At 45.0% G+C, this 22,822-nt stretch overlaps 2 protein-coding genes across 2 annotated transcripts in view; one reads left to right on the top strand and one right to left on the bottom strand.

The window, feature by feature from the left end:
• The window catches only part of LOC127926217 (NACHT, LRR and PYD domains-containing protein 12-like), a 142,388-nt gene that overhangs the window by 60,886 nt on the left and 58,680 nt on the right, over nt 1-22,822 (bottom strand). The gene's annotated exons all lie outside the window — the stretch shown is intronic.
• LOC118383331 (NLR family CARD domain-containing protein 3-like) overlaps nt 834-22,822 on the top strand; it is a 28,341-nt gene continuing 6,352 nt past the window's right edge. Inside the window, 8 exon segments of the mRNA XM_052511666.1 lie at nt 834-1,371; nt 7,400-7,516; nt 7,738-7,822; nt 7,952-8,098; nt 8,100-8,178; nt 11,349-11,630; nt 11,633-13,136; nt 13,421-13,594. Of these exon segments, the coding sequence (XP_052367626.1) occupies nt 839-1,371; nt 7,400-7,516; nt 7,738-7,822; nt 7,952-8,098; nt 8,100-8,178; nt 11,349-11,630; nt 11,633-13,136; nt 13,421-13,594 (2,921 nt within the window). The 5' untranslated portion in view covers nt 834-838.

Here is a 22,822-nt window from a genome sequence, read left to right as displayed (position 1 = left end):
GTCAATGTTAATCCCTGGCTGGGTTATAGCTTCCATACACAGTCAATGTTAATCCCTGACTGGGTTATAGCTTCCATACACAGTCAATGTTAATCCCTGGCTGGGTTATAGCTTCCATACACAGTCAATGTTAATCCCTGACTGGGTTATAGCTTCTCTACACAGTCAATGTTAATCCCTGACTGGGTTATAGCTTCCATACACAGTCAATGTTAATCCCTGACTGGGATATAGCTTCCATACACAGTCAATGTTAATCCCTGGCTGGGTTATAGCTTCTCTACACAGTCAATGTTAATCCCTGACTGGGTTATAGCTTCCATACACAGTCAATGTTAATCCCTGGCTGGGTTATAGCTTCCATACACAGTCAATGTTAATCCCTGGCTGGGTTATAGCTTCCATACACAGTCAATGTTAATCCCTGACTGGGATATAGCTTCCATACACAGTCAATGTTAATCCCTGACTGGGATATAGCTTCTGATATAACTGTTGTCATTTCCAGATGGCTTAAAATGTTTGCCCATGAGTAAAAAAAAAAAAAAAAAAAAAAGTTATGATTATCATAACGCCAGATTCATGATGAATCATTCGGCCCGTCAGGTTTACTATACGAGCAGGATATGAAACCCCTCTCATATGCATTGATCATTATTATTATTATTATTGAAAGTTACCATGGAGATGACATTTCACAACTTTTAATTGCATTAAATCACCTGACTATTAGAGATAATTATTAAATGATAACAATTGACATTCAGGAAGTACTGTGTTTAACTGTGTTAACCACAACCAACATGTTGGATCTCTGTTTTAGGGTCAGTGCTCTAAAATGAGTCTCTCTGGGGAGAGAGAGGAGGGGCGCACTGCCTCTAAAATGAGTCTCTCTGGGGAGAGAGAGGAGGGGGGCCCTGCCTCTAAAATGAGTCTCTCTGGGGAGAGAGAGGAGGGGGGCCCTGCCTCTAAAATGACTCTCTCTGGGGAGAGAGAGGAGGGGGGCCCTGCCTCTAAAATGAGTCTCTCTGAGGAGAGAGAGGAGAGGGGACCTGCCTCTAAAATGATTCTCGCTGGGGAGAGAGAGGAGGGGGGCCCTGCCTCTAAAATGACTCTCTCTGGGGAGAGAGAGGAGAGGGGACCTGCCTCTAAAATGAGTCTCTCTGGGGAGAGAGAGGAGGGGGGCCCTGCCTCTAAAATTAGTCTCTCTGGGGAGAGAGAGGAGGGGGGCCCTGCCTCTAAAATGAGTCTCTCTGGGGAGAGAGAGGAGAGGGGCCCTGCCTCTAAAATGAGTCTCTCTGGGGAGAGAGAGGAGAGGGGACCTGCCTCTAAAATGATTCTCGCTGGGGAACGTGACACCAAAGTTGAGAGGTGAGATGACAATTCTGTTGAATAATTATTCAGAGGTTTTTTCTACACATTTTCACATTTGTTTTTAATCTGAATGGTTGCTTATGGGTACCTTAAATATTAATGTTCTCAGATTTTAATTAATAGTTTTAAGATGTGTAAAAAAAATGTTTTTATTGCAAAACGCTATATATCCATTATATCCATCGAGTTCATAAAAATAAAATAAATAGCTATCTTAAGATGAAACACTATATATCCATTGTTTATCAGGAATGGAATGTTCGTATCCTGTATATTTGAATGTGATATGTGGTTGTCTCACGTCTTAATTATGATGAAAACACTTACTGTGAATCACTGGGGTTCTCAATCCGGGGTCTGTGGAGGTACTGCAGGGGTTCTCAGTCCGGGGTCTGTGGAGGTACTGCAGGGGTTCTCAGTCCGGGGTCTGTGGAGGTACTGCAGGGGTTCTCAGTCCGGGGTCTGTGGAGGTACTGCAGGGGTTCTCAATCCGGGGTCTGTGGAGGTACTGCAGGGGTTCTCAATCCGGGGTCTGTGGAGGTACTGCAGGGGTTCTCAATCCTATTCACACCCGTTTAACAACTCTAAATATCTTTGGCATAGTAGGCATCATGTCCCTTGCCAATAACGTTGCCAACAACGTTGAACGAAAGGTGAATATGTTGAGAATATGTACCAGGCAGCCCTCCAGCGATCAATTCCTCCCATTTTTTCCAGCACCCGGTCCGGGAATTGAACCAGCCACCATTCGACCAGGTCTCCACAGGTCCACTGGGCGAAAACCTGAGTAAATCTTGTTAAAAAAGCATTTGCCAAAATGAAGAAAAAATGCTTTAGAGATGTACACAGTACAGTATATTGTGATACATAATTATTATACATAAATCATTACAGCTCACGAGGTGTCCTAAATATATGCTGACTAGGTGGGACTAGAGACTTCATGCATAGTTACCCAGCCACTTATACCCATAAGTGTAAAATGTCTTTATTCTTAGCACCAATTTTCTACTCTGAGACGCTTTGTGGATATGGGCCCAGATCTGAACATATTGTTATAAAAAAAACACTGTAACCCTGTAAAGACTGTGTTGATTGTGTTGCACTGCTCATGTCCGCGTTCTGGAACTGTCCGCGTCCACGTTCGGCTTATGTGTTGAAACACCGAAGTTTATCGCTAAATGTTTTCTTTTTTCACTTTTTTCTTTATGGTCAGGGACAGTGTGTAGCCAGATCCTTTTCACTCTCTGTCCTTGTTTCATTTTTGTGGTTCACCAGATTCGTCATCATCATCAAGACAAGGGACAGACGAACGACCTGCTAACTAACCAAGCTAGTTGGTACAGCTCGGTAAGCAAGCTAGCTACTCTACCAGCAGCATCCTAGTTATCCTAGCTAGTCGGTACAGCTAGATAAACTAGCTAGCTACTCTACCAGCAGCATCATAGTTACCACTTTATTTTTATTTATTTTATTTCACCTTTATTTAACCAGGTAGGCTAGTTGAGAACAAGTTCTCATTTGCAACTGCGACCTGGCCAAGATAAACCATAGCAGTGTGAACAGACAACACAGAGTTACACATGGAGTAAACAATTAACAAGTCAATTACACAGTAGAAAAAAAGAGAGTCTATATACATTGTGTGCAAAAGGCATGAGGAGGTAGGCGAATAATTACAATTTTGCAGATTAACACTGGAGTGATAAATGATCAGATGGTCATGTACAGGTAGAGATATTGGTGTGCAAAAGAGCAGAAAAGTAAATAAATAAAAACAGTATGGGGATGAGGTAGGTAAAATTGGGTGGGCTATTTACCGATAGACTATGTACAGCTGCAGCGATCGGTTAGCTGCTCAGATAGCAGATGTTTGAAGTTGGTGAAGGAGATAAAAGTCTCCAACTTCAGCGATTTTTGCAATTCGTTCCAGTCACAGGCAGCAGGGAACTGGAATGAAAGGCGGCCAAATGAGGTGTTGGCTTTAGGGATGATCAGTGAGATACACCTGCTGGAGCGCGTGCTACGGGTGGATGTTGCCATCGTGACCAGTGAACTGAGATAAGGCAGAGCTTTACCTAGCATGGACTTGTAGATGACCTGGAGCCAGACGAATATGTAGCGAGGGCCAGCCGACTAGAGCATACAGGTCGCAGTGGTGGGTGGTATAAGGTGCTTTAGTAACAAAACGGATGGCACTGTGATAAACTGCATCCAGTTTGCTGAGTAGAGTGTTGGAAACTATTTTATAGATGACATCGCCGAAGTCGAGGATCGGTAGGATAGTCAGTTTTACTAGGGTAAGTTTGGCGGCGTAAGTGAAGGGGGCTTTGTTGCGGAATAGAAAGCCGACTCTAGATTTGATTTTAGATTGGAGATGTTTGATATGAGTCTGGAAGGAGAGTTTACAGTCTAGCCAGACACCTAGGTACTTATAGATGTCCACATATTCAAGGTCAGAACCATCCAGGGTGGTGATGCTAGTCGGGCGTGTGGGTGCAGGCAGCGAACGGTTGAAAAGCATGCATTTGGTTTTACTAGCGTTTAAGAGCAGTTGGAGGCCACGGAAGGAGTGTTGTATGGCATTGAAGCTCGTTTGGAGGTTAAATAGCACAGTGTCCAAGGATGGGCCGGAAGTATACAGAATGGTGTCGTCTGCGTAGAGGTGGATCAGGGAATCATCCGCAGCAAGAGCAACATCATTGATATATACAGAGAAAAGAGTCGGCCCGAGAATTGAACCCTGTGGCACCCCCATAGAGACTGCCAGAGGACCGGACAGCATGCCCTCCGATTTTACACACTGAACCAGGCAAGGCAGTCATCAGTTGAAGACAGCGGAGGTGTATTTGGAGGGCCAGTTGGTCAGGATGACGTCTATGAGGGTGCCCTTGTTTACAGATTTAGGGTTGTACCTGGTGGGTTCCTTGATGATTTGTGTGAGATTGAGGGCATCTATCTTAGATTGTAGGACTGCCGGGGTGTTAAGCATATCCCAGTTTAGGTCACCTAACAGAACAAACTCTGAAGCTAGATGGGGTGCGATCAATTCACAAATGGTGTCCATGGCACAGCTGGGAGCTGAGTGGGGTCGGTAGCAGGCGGCAACAGTGAGAGACTTATTTCTGGAGAGAGTAATTTTTAAAATTAGTAGTTCGAAATGTTTGGGTATGGACCTGGAAAGTATGACATTACTTTGCAGGCTATCTCTGCAGTAGACTGCAACTCCTCCCCCTTTGGCAGTTCTATCTTGACGGAAAATGTTATAGTTGGGTATGGAAATCTCAGAATTGTTGGGGGCCTTCCTGAGCCAGGATTCAGACACGGCAAGGAAATCAGGGTTAGCAGAGTGTGCTAAAGCAGTGAGTAAAACAAACTTAGGGAGGAGGCTTCTGATGTTGACATGCATGAAACCAAGGCTTTTTCGATCACAGAAGTCAACAAATGAGGGTGCCTGGGGACATGCAGGGCCTGGGTTTACCTCCACATCACCCGCGGAACAGAGGAGGAGTAGTATGAGGGTTCGGCTAAAGGCTATCAAAACTGGTCGCCTAGAGCGTTGGGGACAAAGAATAAAAGGAGCAGATTTCTGGGCATGGTAGAATACATTCAGGGCATAATGCGTAGACAGGGGTGTGGTGGGGTGCGGGTACAGCAGAGGTAAGCCCAGGCACTGGGTGATGGATGATAAGAGAGGTTGTATCTCTGGACATGCTGGTTGTAATGGGTGAGGTCACGGCATGTGTGGGAGGTGGGACAAAGGAGCGATCAGGGGTATGAAGAGTGGAACTAGGGGCTCCATTTTAAACTAAAACAATGATAACTAACCTGAACAACAGTATACAAGGCATATTGACATTTGAGAGAGTCATACAGCGAGGCATACAGTAATCACAGGTGTTGATTGGGAGAGCTAGCTAAAACAGTAGGTGAGACAACAGCTAATCAGTTAGCACAACAACAGCAGGTAAAATGGCGTTGACTAGGCAGAGAGGGTCGGATTAACTACACACAGAGCCTGAGTGCGGCTGGGGCCAACAGATAAAACATAAACAAGCAGAATGGAGTACCGTGATTAATGGACAGTCCAGCAGGCATCAGCTATGTAGCCAGGTGATCACAGTCACCAGGGGGCAGCGGTGGATGGGACAGGGAAGCTAGACTGACGAGTATTATCTAGGACAGAAGGTAAAAGCCGCTAGCAGTGGCTAACTGCCTAAATAGCTTGTAGCTAGTTAGCTGGTTAGCTTCTGGATGTTCTTGAATGTGTTCTAAAACTTAAAAATATTCCGTATCACATTGGGTGAGGAAAGTTACCGGAAGGTATAATCGAATTAAAAATCTAAAAGAGATTGAAAGTAAATATGGGTCCAGTGAGTGGTTGGGCTGGCTGGGGATGCGACGATTCAGACAGTTAGCAACTGTGCTAACAAGCTAACAGTTAGTAGGCCGGGCCTAAACAAGCTAGCAGTTAGCAGGCCGAATTAGCAAGCAAGCAGATAGGAAGGGCTAGAAAGTTAGCCTTTGGGGGACGTCGCGATGGGGTTAAGTCTGTTTATGCCTCTTCATGCGGTGACATCGATAGACCGATCGTGGGTCCGGATATTGTAGCCCAGGAGTATGCTTCGGTGGTAGCACAGGAGCTCTGGCCGGGCTAGCTTCAAGCTAAGTGCATGGAAACGCTAGCCAGGAGTAGTCATCCAGGGTTGCGGTTAGCTAGTTAGCTAGTTGTGAAGATCCAGATAAAAATGGTCCGTTATGCTCTGGTTAGAGTCGCGTTGTTCGAACTGGCGAGAGCTTTCCGAGCTAAAGGTTAGCTGATGACCGCTAGCAATGGTTTGCTGACTGATAGCTGGTAGTTAGCTGGCTAGCTTCAGTTGAGGGGTTCTGGATCCGAGGTAAATATAAATACAGATCCACGCTACATTGGGTGAGGCGGGTTGCAGGAGGGTATTTAGATGTTGAGGTTTAGCAAAATGTTTGAAGAGATATGCGAAGAAAAATATGTAAAAAAAAACGATATATACAAGGGACACGACAAGACGTCTGACTGCTAGGCCTTCTTGGACCACTACATCACCACCGGCTGTCTGCATTTCTTGTGGACCGATGGAGCTCCCCGGTTGTTTCTTCCACCTGTGAAATCCCGTGGAGGGCTTCTCCCTCTCTCGTTGACAGATGCTGGCTACCTCTGTCCGGTTCTCCTCTCTTCACTAGATGGACGGTAACTTTAGTGTTTAAACCCTCTGTGTCCAATGACCAAACTTTTGAATATTATTTTCAGGGCGCCTCAATAGCAGGTATTGAACCCCGGGTAAATAATCACTAGTCAGAACCTCAACCTCAGTATACATTCATTATAAACATCATCTTAATATCTGATATTGTGAGTAAACAACCTCGAGAGTGCGTCTTCCAGCCCTCCAATAAATTACATAATTCAACCCTCCTGGTTAGTAAATGTACCTCAACATGCCCCCGGAGAAGGCAGAGTAACGACACCAGCCTTTTAGTGGGGTTGACAGACTGACCACAACGCTCGCGACGCTAAATGAATTTCGTTATTAAAAATGACACACTGCTCGCGCGCGTTCACTAACGTCTGGAACTCAGTTCTATTTGTGAAACTCTTCTTACGCTGCATCTCCTCATTGGTTTATAGAAGCAGGTACCCATGTGCCATCTCCTCATTGGTTAATAGAAGCAGATACCCACGTGCCATCTCCTCATTGGTTTATAGAAGCAGGTACCCACATGCCATCTCCTCATTGGTTTATAGAAGCAGGTACCCATGTGCCACCTCCTCATGTAGCAAAAAAACATAACATAACATAAACATAACTTCTTTAAACAATAAAAGCTAATAAAAGCTCATTTACGAACATTTCTGAAAATGGATATATATATAGCATTTTGGAATGAAACTATTTTTATGTTCAGTTCTATTTGTGAAACTCTTCTTATGTTTCCCCATCTGAGCTCAGAGGAGATGAGAGATGTAATGTTTGTCTCTGTTGTGTTGAAGACCAATCCAGCAGGAGAGACCAGCCTCCCCTGTTCCCAGCTGTGTGTCCATGAAGAGTGACAAGTCTATGATGGAACCTATATTCTTTAGAGAGGGAGACTTTTCTACTGAACAAAGGTAAGAAGAACTCATGGGTCACATGGTCAGTGAGTTAAACAACACTGTCTCTAGTCATTTCTCCTCCCATTTTCCCATTTATTGTTGTTGTTTTCATAATCCATAGGCTAATCATTTTGTCCATTTTCATAGTCCTAAAACAACAATAAACAAACACAACATTCCTTGTGTGTGTGTGCACTCCCTGGATGAGGAGATGTAATCTCACATTTTTTCCACAGAAACCAACAGGAGAGATCAGAGTCAGAGATTCTCAGTGTTCAGTCTTCCCAGAGTCATCAAACAGACCTGGCCTCCATATTCAGTGTATGTGGTCCTGTTATGTACATTTGATTTTGTTTACCTCAAGTAAAGTTGATCTGTCAATCATTCATTAATGTGTTAATGAGAAAGCATTTCTTCTCTTGCTTAACGTATTTACTTGATTTATTTCAGTTGCTTGAAGAGAAAATTATGACATTTGTGAAAAACGAGCTGAAGATGTTCAAGAGGATTCTTAGTCCAGAACTCCCAGAAGGCTTTGAGAGTCAGAAGCAGGATAAGGAAGTGGTGGATGCTGAAGATGAGCAGCAGGAGAGCAGTGCCAGAGGGGGCTCTGAAGATCACACTGCACGTCCTGAGGAAAATGAACCAGAAGGAGCTTGCTGACACACTGGAGAAATGTAAGATCTGTCTGCCTCATGTTGAATAGTGTTTTATAACATTTAAAAGCTGTATCTAAAGTAGAGCTAAAGTAGCTGTGTAACTCAATGATATTGTAGCAGCCTGAACACTGTTGTTCAGAGTAAATAACTCAGAGACACTAGAGAAGCTTTAACCAAGTTTAATTCTTCCCAAAGGGTCGGTACAGCTGTTATTCAGACAACAAAACATCTGACACAAGCACTGATATTTAACCCTTTCTCCAAGGCTGAGTCTCCTCCTCCACTGTTATTCAGACAACAAAACATTTGACACAAGCACTGATATTTAACCCTTTCTCCAAGGCTGAGTCTCCTCCTCCACTGTTATTCAGACAACAAAACATTTGACACAAGCACTGATATTTAACCCTTTCTCCTAGGCTGAGTCTCCTCCTCCGCAGCTGAACAGCCAATGTATCTATGTTGCTATACAAATCTTAGTGATATTTTTATTTTATACATTTTATTTTTATTTCACCTTTATTTAACCAGGTAGGCAAGTTGAGAACAAGTTCTCATTTACAATTGCGACCTGGCCAAGATAAAGCAAAGCAGTTCGACAGATACAACGACACAGAGTTACACATGGAGTAAAACAAACATACAGTCAATAATGCAGTATAAACAAGTCTATATACAATGTGAGCAAATGAGGTGAGATAAGGGAGGTAAAGGCAAAAAAAGGCCATGGTGACAAAGTAAATACAATATAGCAAGTAAAACACTGGAATGGTAGTTTTGCAATGGAAGAATGTGCAAAGTAGAAATAAAAATAATGGGGTGCAAAGGAGCAAAATAAATTAAATACAGTTGGGAAAGAGGTAGTTGTTTGGGCTAAATTATAGGTGGGCTATGTACAGGTGCAGTAATCTGTGAGCTGCTCTGACAGTTGGTGCTTAAAGCTAGTGAGGGAGATAAGTGTTTCCAGTTTCAGAGATTTGTGTAGTTCGTTCCAGTCATTGGCAGCAGAGAACTGGAAGGAGAGGCTGCCAAAGAAATAATTGGTTTTGGGGGTGACTAGAGAGATATACCTGCTGGAGCGTGTGCTACAGGTGGGAGATGCTATGGTGACCAGCGAGCTGAGATAAGGGGGTACTTTACCTAGCAGGGTCTTGTAGATGACATGGAGCCAGTGGGTTTGGCGACGAGTATGAAGCGAGGGCCAGCCAACGAGAGCGTACAGGTCGCAATGGTGGGTAGTATATGGGGCTTTGGTGACAAAACGGATTGCACTATGATAGACTGCATCCAATTTGTTGAGTAGGGTATTGGAGGCTATTTTGTAAATGACATCGCCAAAGTCGAGGATTGGTAGGATGGTCAGTTTTACAAGGGTATGTTTGGCAGCATGAGTGAAGGATGCTTTGTTGCTAAATAGGAAGCCAATTCTAGATTTAACTTTGGAATGGAGATGTTTGATATGGGTCTGGAAGGAGAGTTTACAGTCTAACCAGACACCTAAGTATTTGTAGTTGTCCACGTATTCTAAGTCAGAGCCGTCCAGAGTAGTGATGTTGGACAGGCGGGCAGGTGCAGCGATCGGTTGAAGAGCATGCATTTAGTTTTACTTATTTAAGAGAAATTGGAGGCCACGGAAGGAGAGTTGTATAGCATTGAAGCTTGCCTGGAGGGTTGTTAACCTCTTGCTTCTACCTGGCACGCAGGCGTCCCATCTAGAGCTCTTGAAATGCAAATGCGCTACGCTAAATGCTAATAGTATTAGTTAAAACTCAAACGTTCATTAAAATACACATGCAGGGTATTGAATTAAAGCTACACTCGTTGTGAATCCAGGCAACAAGTCAGATTTCTAAAATGTTTTACGGCAAAAACATAGCACATATTTATGTCAAACCACCACCGCAGACATAGCTCATTAGCATAGCCAAGTAGGAAAAAATATGCAATCAACAAACGCAGGATTAAAAAAAAATCATTTCACTAACCTTTTGAAATCTTCATCAGATGACAGTAATATAACATGTTACACAGTACATTCATTTTTTCAATAATCTGCAATATATATCCATAAATCTCTGTTTACAATGACGCATTGTTTAAAAATGCTACTCAAATGTCCTGAGAAATGAAATAGCTCCGGCAGATAACGTCAGCTAACAAGGAATACACATCATAAACTTTGACTAAATATGCATGTTTTACATATGTATAGGAAGATACACTTCTTCTAAATGCAATCGCTGTGTTACATTTATTTTTAACGTTACAGGTTGCGTTCACTAAGCTATACTAGGAGTCGGCGCTCCAAATGTATCATTATGTCTCCTCTATCTTGGAGTCCACAGAAACCCAAATTTACCACATAAATATTCCCTTACCTTTGATGTTCTTCCATCAGAAGACCTGGAAGGAATTATACTTACCAAAAACAGCGTTTAGTTTTGAAGTCTGTGTCTTTAGGTTATCAAACACGACATATTTAAGTTGAAATGCAGCCAAAATTCAAGTGGATGCGCACCAAAACGTCAAAATTACATATTATATGTCGACTAAACTGGTCAAACTTAGTTCAGAAGCTTTAGCATGTTATAAAGGTGGACAACAATCCTAAGCACGAACAGAAACACACACATCGTTTAGTCATTCCTGGAAGAAAGAGAGCACTGGAGCCGAGGCGCGCATGAGAGTAACCTGTTTTTTCGTGTGACCGGAAGGTTTCAGCCCGCCAAAAGTCTTGTGAGCGCGCGCGATTCTCACAATGAAAAGCCCCATTGAAAGCAGACATCGCGCTGAAGACAGAGAAACTGTTCTTGGGTCTGTAGCTGCTTGGGAAGGGTGGGGGCGATGACGTCAAAGTTGGGCAAGAGAGAGTTTGGGAGAATGGCTGCCCTGAGAGTTCTGCTTTACATACAGACATAATTTAAACGGTTTTAGAAGCTTTAGAGTGTTTTCTATTCAATAATAATTATTATATGCATGTATTAGCAATTTTTGACAGATTTATTTTCTGTTTACTATGGGCACGCAATTCCTCCAAAGGGGGCAGTAGTCAGCCCTAACTTTAACACTATCTTTAATTCTGCTCTAACTGGTTCACAGTTAGTCAGCCCTTTTATAACAGTCCTACAATAATGTAGACATTAAAACAGACGTAATAGTAATATCCTGTGTGGTATTTCTTCATTCAGATGAACTTGCTGTGATTTGCCAACGTGAACTCAAATCTAATCTAAAGAAGAAGTTTCAATGTGTATTTGAGGGGATCGCTAAACAAGGAAACCCAACACTTCTCAATAAGATCTACACAGAGCTCTACATCACAGAGGGTGGAACAGGAGAGGTCAATAATGAACATGAGCTGAGACAGATTGAGACAACAACCAGGAAACAAGCAAGACCAGAGACTCCAATCAAATGTAACGACATCTTCAAACCCTTAACTGGACAAGACAAACTTATCAGAACTGTGCTGACAAAGGAGTCGCTGGTATTGGAAAAACAGTCTCTGTGCAGAAGTTCATTCTGGATTGGGCTGAAGGAAAAGCAAATCAGGATGTCCAATTTGTATTTTCATTCCCTTTCCGGGAGCTGAATTTGATGAAATTGGAAAACACTTTCATTGAACTTCTCAATCACTTCTCAATGGAAACCAAAAAATCAATAATCTCCAACTACAACAAGTACAAAGTTGTGTTCATCTTTGATGGTCTGGATGAGTGCCGACTGCCCCTAGACTTCAAGAAGAACAAGATCTGTTGTGACGTCACAGAGTCAACCTCAGTGGATGTTCTGCTGACAAATCTCATCAAGGGAAATCTGCTTCCCTCTGCTCTCCTCTGGATAACTACCCGACCTGCAGCAGCCAATAAGATCCCTTCAGTGTGTGTTGACCAGGTGACAGAGGTACGAGGGTTCAATGACCCACAGAAGGAGGAGTACTTCAGGAAGAGATTCAGTGATGAGGACTTGGCCAACAGAATCATCTCACACATAAAGACATCAAGGAGCCTCCACATCATGTGCCACATTCCAGTCTTCTGTTGGATTTCTGCAACAGTCCTTGAACACATGCTGAAACATAAGAGAGAAGAGATGCCCAAGACTCTGACTGAGATGTACACACACCTTGTGATGTTTTATACCAAACAGAATAATGAAAAGTATCCTAGGAAAGAAGAGACAGGTCCACACTGGAATAAAGAGAGCATTCTGTCACTGGGAAAACTGGCTTTTCAACAGCTTGTGAATGGCAATCTGATTTTCTATGAAGAAGACCTGAAAGAGGCTGGCATTGATGTCAATGAAGCTTCAGTGTACTCAGGATTGTGCACACAGCTCTTTAAAGAGGAACGTGGGCTGTACCAGGACAAGGTGTACTGCTTTGTTCATCTGAGCATTCAGGAGTTTCTGGCTGCTGTATATGTGTTCCTCTCATTCATCAACAACAATGACAATGTAATGGACAAACTGAGAACAACGTCCAGGAGCTTTTCTGTGAGGATCAAACAAAGGCGTAAAGTTACTTTCTACAAGAGTGTTGTGGATAAAGCCTTACAAAGTGAGACGGGAAACCTGGACCTTTTCCTCCGCTTCCTTCTGGGCCTCTCACTGGAGTCCAATCAGAAGCACTTACGAGGTCTACTGACAAAGACAAGAAGCAGCTCACAGAGCCATGAAGAAACAGTCAAGTACATCAAGGAGAAGATCAGGGAGAATCCCTCTCCAGAAAGGTGCATCAATCTGTTCCACTGTCTGAATGAACTGAATGACCATTCTCTAGTGGAGGAGATCCAAAGCTACCTGAGATCAGGAAGTCTCTCAAAACCCAACCTGTCACCTGCACAGTGGTCAGCTCTGGTCTTTGTGTTGCTGACTTCAGAAAAGGAGCTGGATGTGTTTGACCTGAAGAAATACTCCAGATCAGAGGATGGTCTTCTGCGGCTGCTGCCAGTGGTCAAAGCCTCCAGAGCTGCTCTGTGAGTAAATAACATGACATTTATGAACGAATCATCAGGAAGAAATATTCAGTTTAGAGAAAAGTTTGCATTCTAATATGTGTATAATATTATATTGAATAACATATTGAATAAATGCATTGATTCACATTAGTATACCAATATGATCACACAATTCTAGGAGATGGAAAATGAATCTATATGTTGTTTTGGATAATTAACCAAATGCATCTGCCATTGTCCTTCTACACTACTGGTTTTAAATTAACAGTGTGTTTGTGAAGTCATGATGATCTCTTTGTCAGGCTGTCAGGCTGTGGAGTCACAGAGGAAGGCTGTGCTTCTCTGGTCTCAGCTCTGGAGTCAAACCCCTCACACCTGAAAGAGCTGGATCTGAGTTACAATGACCTGAAGGATTCAGGAGTGAAGCTGCTCTCTGCTGGACTGGGGAATCCCCACTGTAAACTGGAGACTCTGAGGTCAGTATTCATGTAGTTGGTCAACCAGTGATAACTGTTCACCAGATCCACATGTGTTTACCAGACACACATAGTCAACACCATATGTGTTTGGACAGTGAAGCTTACAGTTTTACATGTGGTGCTATGCTCCAGCATTTTGGATTTGAGATAGAATGTTTCTTATTCGGTGACAGTACATAATGTCACCTTTTATTTGAGAGTATTTTCATATATGTTTTACTGTTTAGAAATTAAAGCCCTTCATGTTTGTACAAAAAGCTTGTAAAAGTATTCACCCCCCTTGGCATTGTTCCTTTTTGTTTTCTTACAACCTGGAATTGAAATAGATTTTCGGGGGGTTTGTATCATCTGATTTACACAACATGCCAACCACTTTGAAGATGCTAAATATTTGGTTTTAGATCCACCTTTTGCAGCAATTACAGCTGCATGTCTCTTGGGATATGTCTCTATAAACTTGGCACATCTAGCCACTGGGATTTTTGCCCGTTCTTCAAGGCAAAACTGCTCCAGCTGGATGGATGGGTTCCACTGGTGCACAGCAATCTATAAGTCATTCCACAGATTCTCAATTGGATTGAGGTCTGTGCTTAGACTTGACCATTACAAGACATTTACATTTTCACCACTCGAGTGTTGCTTTAGCAGTCTCAAAATCTCTGGAAGACTGAAACAGGTTTCCCTCAAGAATTTCCCTGTATTTAGTGCCATCCATTCCTTCTATTCTGACCAGTTTCCCAGTCCCTCCTGATGAAAAACATCTCCACATCATGATGCTGCCACCACCATGCTTCACTGTGGGGATGAGGTTCTCGGGGTGATGAGAGGTGTTGTGTTTGCGCCAGACATAGCGTTTTCCTTGATGGCCAAAAAGCTAAATTTTTGTCTCATCTGACCAGAGTACCTTCTTCCTATGTTTGGGGAGTCTCCCACATGCCTTTCGGTTAACACCAAACGCGTTTGCTTATTTTTTTCTTCAAGCAATGGCTTTTTTTCTGGCCACTCTTCCGTAAAGCCCAGCTTTGTAGAATGTACGGCTTAAAGTGGTCCTATGGACAGATACTCCAATCTCCGCTGTGGGGCTTTGCAGTTCCTTCAGGGTCATCTTTGGTCTCTTTGTTACCTCTGATTAATGCCCTCCTTGACTGGTCTGTGAGTTTTGTGGGCGGCCCGCTCTTGGCAGGTTTGTTATGGTGCCATATTCTTTTCCATTATTTAAATAATGGATTTAATGGTGCTCCGTGGGATTTTCAATGTTTCAGATATTTTATAACCCAACCCTGATCTGTACTTCTCCACAACTTTGTCCCTGACCTGTTTGGAGAGCTCCTTGGTCTTCATGGTGCCACTTGCTTGGTGGTGTCCCTTGCTTAGTGGTGTTGTTGACTCTGGGGCCTTTCAGAACAGGTGTATATACACTGAGATCATGTGACACTTAGATTGCACACAGGTGGACTTTATTTAACTAATTATGTGACTTCTGAAGGTAATTGGTTGCACCAGATCTTATTTAGGGGCTTCATAGTAAAGTGGGGAATACACATACACACACCACTTTTATGTTTTTTTATTTTTTTTTAATTTGGACTATTTTGTGTTTGACATTAATTCCAAATTTAAATTTAAATGACATGCTGTAATGTAACAAATTAGGAACAACACCAAGGGGGATGAATACCTCTGCAAGGCACTGTAGTTCTCCCACAACACCAAGGGGGGTGAATGCCTCCGCAAGGCACTGTAGTTCTCCCACAACACCAAGGGGGTTGAATACCTCTGCAAGGCACTGTAGTTCTCCCATAACACCAAGGGGGTTGAATACCTCTGCAAGGCACTGTAGTTCTCCCACAACACCAAGGGGGTTGAATACCTTTGCAAGGCACTGTAGTTCTCCCATAACACCAAGGGGGATGAATACATCTGCAAGGCACTGTAGTTCTCCCATAACACCAAGGGGGTTGAATACCTCTGCAAGGCACTGTAGTTCTCCCACAACACCAAGGGGGTTGAATACCTCTGCAGGGCACTGTAGTTCTCCCACAACACCAAGGGGGTTGAATACCTCTGCAGGGCACTGTAGTTCTCCCACAACACCAAGGGGGATGAATACCTTTGCAAGGCACTGTAGTTCTCCCATAACACCAAGGGGGTTGAATACCTTTGCAAGGCACTGTAGTTCTCCCACAACACCAAGGGGTTGAATACCTCTGCAAGGCACTGTAGTTCTCCCATAACACCAAGGGGGTTGAATACCAAGGCACTGTAGTTCTCCCACAACACCAAGGGGGGTGAATACCTTTGCAAGGCACTGTAGTTCTCCCATAACACCAAGGGGGTTGAATACCTTTGCAAGGCACTGTAGTTCTCCCACAACACCAAGGGGTTGAATACCTCTGCAAGACACTGTAGTTCTCCCATAACACCAAGGGGGTTGAATACCAAGGCACTGTAGCTCTCCCACAACACCAAGGGGGATGAATACCTTTGCAAGGCACTGTAGTTCTCCCATAACACCAAGGGGGTTGAATACCTCTGCAAGGCACTGTAGTTCTCCCACAACACCAAGGGGGTTGAATACCTCTGCAAGGCACTGTAGTTCTCCCATAACACCAAGGGGGATGAATACCTTTGCAAGGCACTGTAGCTCTCCCACAACACCAAGGGGGATGAATACCTTTGCAAGGCACTGTAGTTCTCCCACAACACCAAGGGGGTTGAATACCTCTGCAAGGCACTGTAGTTCTCCCATAACACCAAGGGGGTTGAATACCTCTGCAAGGCACTGTAGTTCTCCCACAACACCAAGGGGGTTGAGTACCTCTGCAAGGCACTGTAGTTCTCCCACAACACCAAGGGGGTTGAATACCTCTGCAGGGCACTGTAGTTCTCCCACAACACCAAGGGGGTTGAATACCTCTGCAGGGCACTGTAGTTCTCCCACAACACCAAGGGGGATGAATACCTTTGCAAGGCACTGTAGTTCTCCCATAACACCAAGGGGGTTGAATACCAAGGCACTGTAGTTCTCCCACAACACCAAGGGGGGTGAATACCTTTGCAAGGCACTGTAGTTCTCCCATAACACCAAGGGGGATGAATGCCTCTGCAAGGCACTGTAGTTCTCCCACAACACCAAGGGGGTTGAATACCTCTGCAAGGCACTGTAGTTCTCCCATAACACCAAGGGGGTTGAATACCAAGGCACTGTAGTTCTCCTACAACACCAAGGGGGGTGAATACCTTTGCAAGGCACTGTAGTTCTCCCATAACACCAAGGGGGTTGAATACCTTTGCAAGGCACTGTAGTTCTCCCACAACACCAAGGGGGATGAATACCTTTGCAAGGGACTGTAGCTCTCCCACAACACCAAGGGGGATGAATACCTTTGCAAGGCACTGTAGTTCTCCCATAACACCAAGGGGGATGAATACCTCTGCAAGGCACTGTAGTTCTCCCACAACACCAAGGGGGATGAATACCTTTGCAAGGCACTGTAGTTCTCCCATAACACCAAGGGGGTTGAATACCTCTGCAAGGCACTGTAGTTCTCCCATAACACCAAGGGGGATGAATACCTTTGCAAGGCACTGTAGTTCTCCCACAACACCAAGGGGGATGAATACCTTTGCAAGGCACTGTAGTTCTCCCATAACACCAAGGGGGTTGAATACCTCTGCAAGGCACTGTAGTTCTCCCACAACACCAAGGGGGATGAATACCTTTGCAAGGCACTGTAGTTCTCCCACAACACCAAGGGGGATGAATACCTTTGCAAGGCACTGTAGTTCTCCCACAACACCAAGGGGGATGAATACCTTTGCAAGGCACTGTAGTTCTCCCACAACACCAAGGGGGATGAATACCTTTGCAAGGCACTGTAGTTCTCCCACAACACCAAGGGGGATGAATACCTTTGCAAGGCACTGTAGTTCTCCCATAACACCAAGGGGGTTGAATACCAAGGCACTGTAGTTCTCCCATAACACCAAGGGGGATGAATACCAAGGCACTGTGGTTCTCCCATAACACCAAGGGGGTTAAATACCTCTGCAAGGCACTGTAGTTCTCCCATAACACCAAGGGGGTTGAATACCTCTGCAAGGCACTGTGGTTCTCCCACAACACCAAGGGGGATGAATACCTTTGCAAGGCACTGTAGTTCTCCCACAACACCAAGGGGGATGAATACATCTGCAAGGCACTGTGGTTCTCCCACAACACCAAGGGGGTTGAATACCTCTGCAAGGCACTGTAGTTCTCCCACAACACCAAGGGGGTTGAATACCTTTGCAAGGCACTGTAGTTCTCCCACAACACCAAGGGGGTTGAATACCTTTGCAAGGCACTGTAGTTCTCCCACAACACCAAGGGGGTTGAATACCTCTGCAAGGCACTGTAGTTCTCCCATAACACCAAGGGGGTTGAATACCTCTGCAAGGCACTGTAGTTCTCCCATAACACCAAGGGGGTTGAATACCTCTGCAAGGCACTGTAGTTCTCCCATAACACCAAGGGGGATGAATACATCTGCAAGGCACTGTAGTTCTCCCACAACACCAAGGGGGTTGAGTACCTCTGCAAGGCACTGTAGTTCTCCCACAACACCAAGGGGGTTGAATACCAAGGCACTGTAGTTCTCCCACAACACCAAGGGGGGTGAATACCTTTGCAAGGCACTGTAGTTCTCCCATAACACCAAGGGGGTTGAATACCTTTGCAAGGCACTGTAGTTCTCCCACAACACCAAGGGGGATGAATACCTCTGCAAGGCCCTGTAGATCTCCCATAACACCAAGGGGGTTGAATACCAAGGCACTGTAGCTCTCCCACAACACCAAGGGGGATGAATACCTTTGCAAGGCACTGTAGTTCTCCCATAACACCAAGGGGGTTGAATACCTCTGCAAGGCACTGTAGTTCTCCCATAACACCAAGGGGGATGAATACCTTTGCAAGGCACTGTAGCTCTCCCACAACACCAAGGGGGATGAATACCTTTGCAGGGCACTGTAGTTCTCCCACAACACCAAGGGGGATGAATGCCTCTGCAAGGCACTGTAGTTCTCCCACAACACCAAGGGGGTTGAATACCTTTGCAAGGCACTGTAGTTCTCCCATAACACCAAGGGGGATGAATACATCTGCAAGGCACTGTAGTTCTCCCACAACACCAAGGGGGTTGAATACCAAGGCACTGTAGTTCTCCCACAACACCAAGGGGGATGAATACCTTTGCAAGGCACTGTAGTTCTCCCATAACACCAAGGGGGTTGAATACCAAGGCACTGTAGTTCTCCCATAACACCAAGGGGGATGAATACCAAGGCACTGTGGTTCTCCCATAACACCAAGGGGGTTGAATACCTCTGCAAGGCACTGTAGTTCTCCCACAACACCAAGGGGGATGAATACCTTTGCAAGGCACTGTAGTTCTCCCACAACACCAAGGGGGATGAATACCTTTGCAAGGCACTGTAGTTCTCCCATAACACCAAGGGGGTTGAATACCTCTGCAAGGCACTGTAGTTCTCCCACAACACCAAGGGGGATGAATACCTTTGCAAGGCACTGTAGTTCTCCCACAACACCAAGGGGGTTGAATACCTCTGCAGGGCACTGTAGTTCTCCCACAACACCAAGGGGGTTGAATACCTCTGCAAGGCACTGTAGTTCTCCCATAACACCAAGGGGGATGAATACCTTTGCAAGGCACTGTAGTTCTCCCACAACACCAAGGGGGTTGAATACCTCTGCAAGGCCCTGTAGTTCTCCCATAACACCAAGGGGGTTGAATACCAAGGCACTGTAGTTCTCCCACAACACCAAGGGGGTGAATACCTTTGCAAGGCACTGTAGTTCTCCCATAACACCAAGGGGGATGAATACCTTTGCAAGGCACTGTAGTTCTCCCACAACACCAAGGGGGATGAATACCTTTGCAAGGCACTGTAGCTCTCCCACAACACCAAGGGGGATGAATACCTTTGCAAGGCACTGTAGCTCTCCCACAACACTAAGGGGGATGAATACCTTTGCAAGGCACTGTAGTTCTCCCATAACACCAAGGGGGTTGAATACCTCTGCAAGGCACTGTAGTTCTCCCATAACACCAAGGGGGTTGAATACCTCTGCAAGGCACTGTAGTTCTCCCACAACACCAAGGGGGTTGAATACATCTGCAAGGCACTGTAGTTCTCCCATAACACCAAGGGGGTTGAATACCTCTGCAAGGCACTGTAGTTCTCCCACAACACCAAGGGGGATGAATACCTTTGCAAGGCACTGTAGTTCTCCCACAACACCAAGGGGGATGAATACCTTTGCAAGGCACTGTAGTTCTCCCATAACACCAAGGGGGTTGAATACCTCTGCAAGGCACTGTAGTTCTCCCACAACACCAAGGGGGATGAATACCTTTGCAAGGCACTGTAGTTCTCCCACAACACCAAGGGGGAAGAATACCTTTGCAAGGCACTGTAGTTCTCCCACAACACCAAGGGGGATGAATACCTTTGCAAGGCACTGTAGTTCTCCCACAACACCAAGGGGGATGAATACCTTTGCAAGGCACTGTAGTTCTCCCACAACACCAAGGGGGATGAATACCTTTGCAAGGCACTGTAGTTCTCCCACAACACCAAGGGGGATGAATACCTTTGCAAGGCACTGCAGTTCTCCCATAACACCAAGGGGGTTGAATACCAAGGCACTGTAGTTCTCCCATAACACCAAGGGGGATGAATACCAAGGCACTGTGGTTCTCCCACAACACCAAGGGGGATGAATACCTTTGCAAGGCACTGTAGTTCTCCCACAACACCAAGGGGGTTGAATACCTCTGCAAGGCACTGTAGTTCTCCCATTTGAAGAGGTCTTCATTATTTGGACATATTCACTGATATTCTATTAAAGTCGTCATAAGTTTAGTATTTGGTCCCATGTTCCATGTCTGCAGTGATTACATCAAGCTTGTGATTCTACTAACTTGTTGAATTAATTTTCAGTTTGTCTTCGTTGTGTTTTGGTTGTTTTTCCTAATAGAAACTGAATGGTGAATAATGTCCTGTCATTTTGGAGTCACTTCACTTGTATTGTCAGTAAGAATAGAAGATGTTTCTATTCTACATTCATGTTATTGGTAATGGTAATGGTGAGAGGTTAGCATGTTATGTTGTAGTCTCTGTAATTGGTAACGGTGAGAGGTTAGTATGTTTGGTTGTAGCCTCTGTTATTGGTAATGGTAAGAGGTTAGCATGTTTTGTTGTAGTCTCTGTTATTGGTAATGGTGACAGGTTAGTATGTTTTGTTGTAGTCTCTGTTATTGGTAATGGTGAGAGGTTAGCATGTTTTGTTGTATCCTCTGTTATTGGTAATGGTGAGAGGTTAGCATGTTTTGTTGTATCCTCTGTTATTGGTAATGGTGAGAGGTTAGCATGTTTTGTTGTATCCTCTGTTATTGGTAATGGTGAGAGGTTAGCATGTTTTGTTGTAGCCTCTGTTATTGGTAATGGTGAGAGGTTAGCATGTTTTGTTGTAGACTCTGTTATTGGTAATGGTGAGAGGTTAGCATGTTTTGTTGTAGCCTCTGTTATTGGTAATGGTGAGAGGTTAGCATGTTTTGTTGTAGTCTCTGTTATTGGTAATGCTGAGAGCTTAGCATGTTTTGTTGTAGTCTCTGTTATTGGTAATGGTGAGAGCTTAGCATGTTTTGTTGTAGTCTCTGTTATTGGTAATGGTGAGAGGTTAGCATGTTTTGTTGTAGTTTCTGTAATTGGTAATGGTGAGAGGTTAGTATGTTTTGTTCTAGCCTCTGTTATTGGTAACGGTGAGAGGTTAGTATGTTTGGTTGTAGCCTCTGTTATTGGTAATGGTAAGAGGTTAGCATGTTTTGTTGTAGTTTCTGTAATTGGTAATGGTGAGAGGTTAGCATGTTTTGTTGTTTTGATGCTCTCATCCTTCTAGACCTATCGGCTGCCTTCGATACTGTGAACCATCAGATCCTCCTCTCCACCCTCTCCGAGTTGGGCATCTCCGGCGCGGCCCACGCTTGGATTGCGTCCTACCTGACAGGTCGCTCCTACCAGGTGGCGTGGCGAGAATCTGTCTCCTCACCACGCGCTCTCACCACTGGTGTCCCCCAGGGCTCTGTTCTAGGCCCTCTCCTATTCTCACTATACACCAAGTCACTTGGCTCTGTCATAACCTCACATGGTCTCTCCTATCATTGCTATGCAGACGACACACAATTAATCTTCTCCTTTCCCCCTTCTGATGACCAGGTGGCGAATCTTATCTCTGCATGTCTGGCAGACATATCAGTGTGGATGACGGATCACCACCTCAAGCTGAACCTCGGCAAGACGGAGCTGCTCTTCCTCCAGGGGAAGGACTGCCCGTTCCATGATCTCGCCATCACGGTTGACAACTCCATTGTGTCCTCCTCCCAGAGCGCTAAGAACCTTGGCGTGATCCTGGACAACACCCTGTCGTTCTCAACTAACATCAAGGCGGTGGCCCGTTCCTGTAGGTTCATGCTCTACAACATCCGCAGAGTACGACCCTGCCTCACACAGGAAGCGGCGCAGGTCCTAATCCAGGCACTTGTCATCTCCCGTCTGGATTACTGCAACTCGCTGTTGGCTGGGCTCCCCTGCCTGTGCCATTAAACCCTACAACTCATCCAGAACGCCGCAGCCCGTCTGGTGTTCAACCTTCCCAAGTTCTCTCACATCACCCCGCTCCTCCGCTCTCTCCACTGGCTTCCAGTTGAAGCTCGCATCCGCTACAAGACCATGGTGCTTGCCTACGGAGCTGTGAGGGGAACGGCACCTCAGTACCTCCTGGCTCTGATCAGGCCCTACACCCAAACAAGGGCACTGCGTTCATCCACCTCTGGCCTGCTCGCCTCCCTACCACTGAGGAAGTACAGTTCCCGCTCAGCCCAGTCAAAACTGTTCGCTGCTCTGGCCCCCCAATGGTGGAACAAACTCCCTCACGACGCCAGGACAGCGGAGTCAATCACCACCTTCCGGAGACACCTGAAACCCCACCTCTTTAAAGAAAACCTAGGATAGGATAAAGTAATCGTTCTCACCCCCCCCCCCCTTAAAAGATTTAGATGCACTATTGTAAAGTGGCTGTTCCACTGGATGTCATAAGGTGAATGCACCAATTTGTAAGTCGCTCTGGATAAGAGCGTCTGCTAAATGACTTAAATGTAATGT

The sequence above is a fragment of the Oncorhynchus keta genome, unplaced genomic scaffold (genome assembly GCF_023373465.1).
Source record: "Oncorhynchus keta strain PuntledgeMale-10-30-2019 unplaced genomic scaffold, Oket_V2 Un_contig_720_pilon_pilon, whole genome shotgun sequence".
Classification (NCBI taxonomy): Eukaryota; Metazoa; Chordata; class Actinopteri; order Salmoniformes; family Salmonidae; genus Oncorhynchus; species Oncorhynchus keta.
Note: the sequence above shows the minus strand (reverse complement) of the source record. Positions and strands in the feature narration are given on the sequence as shown.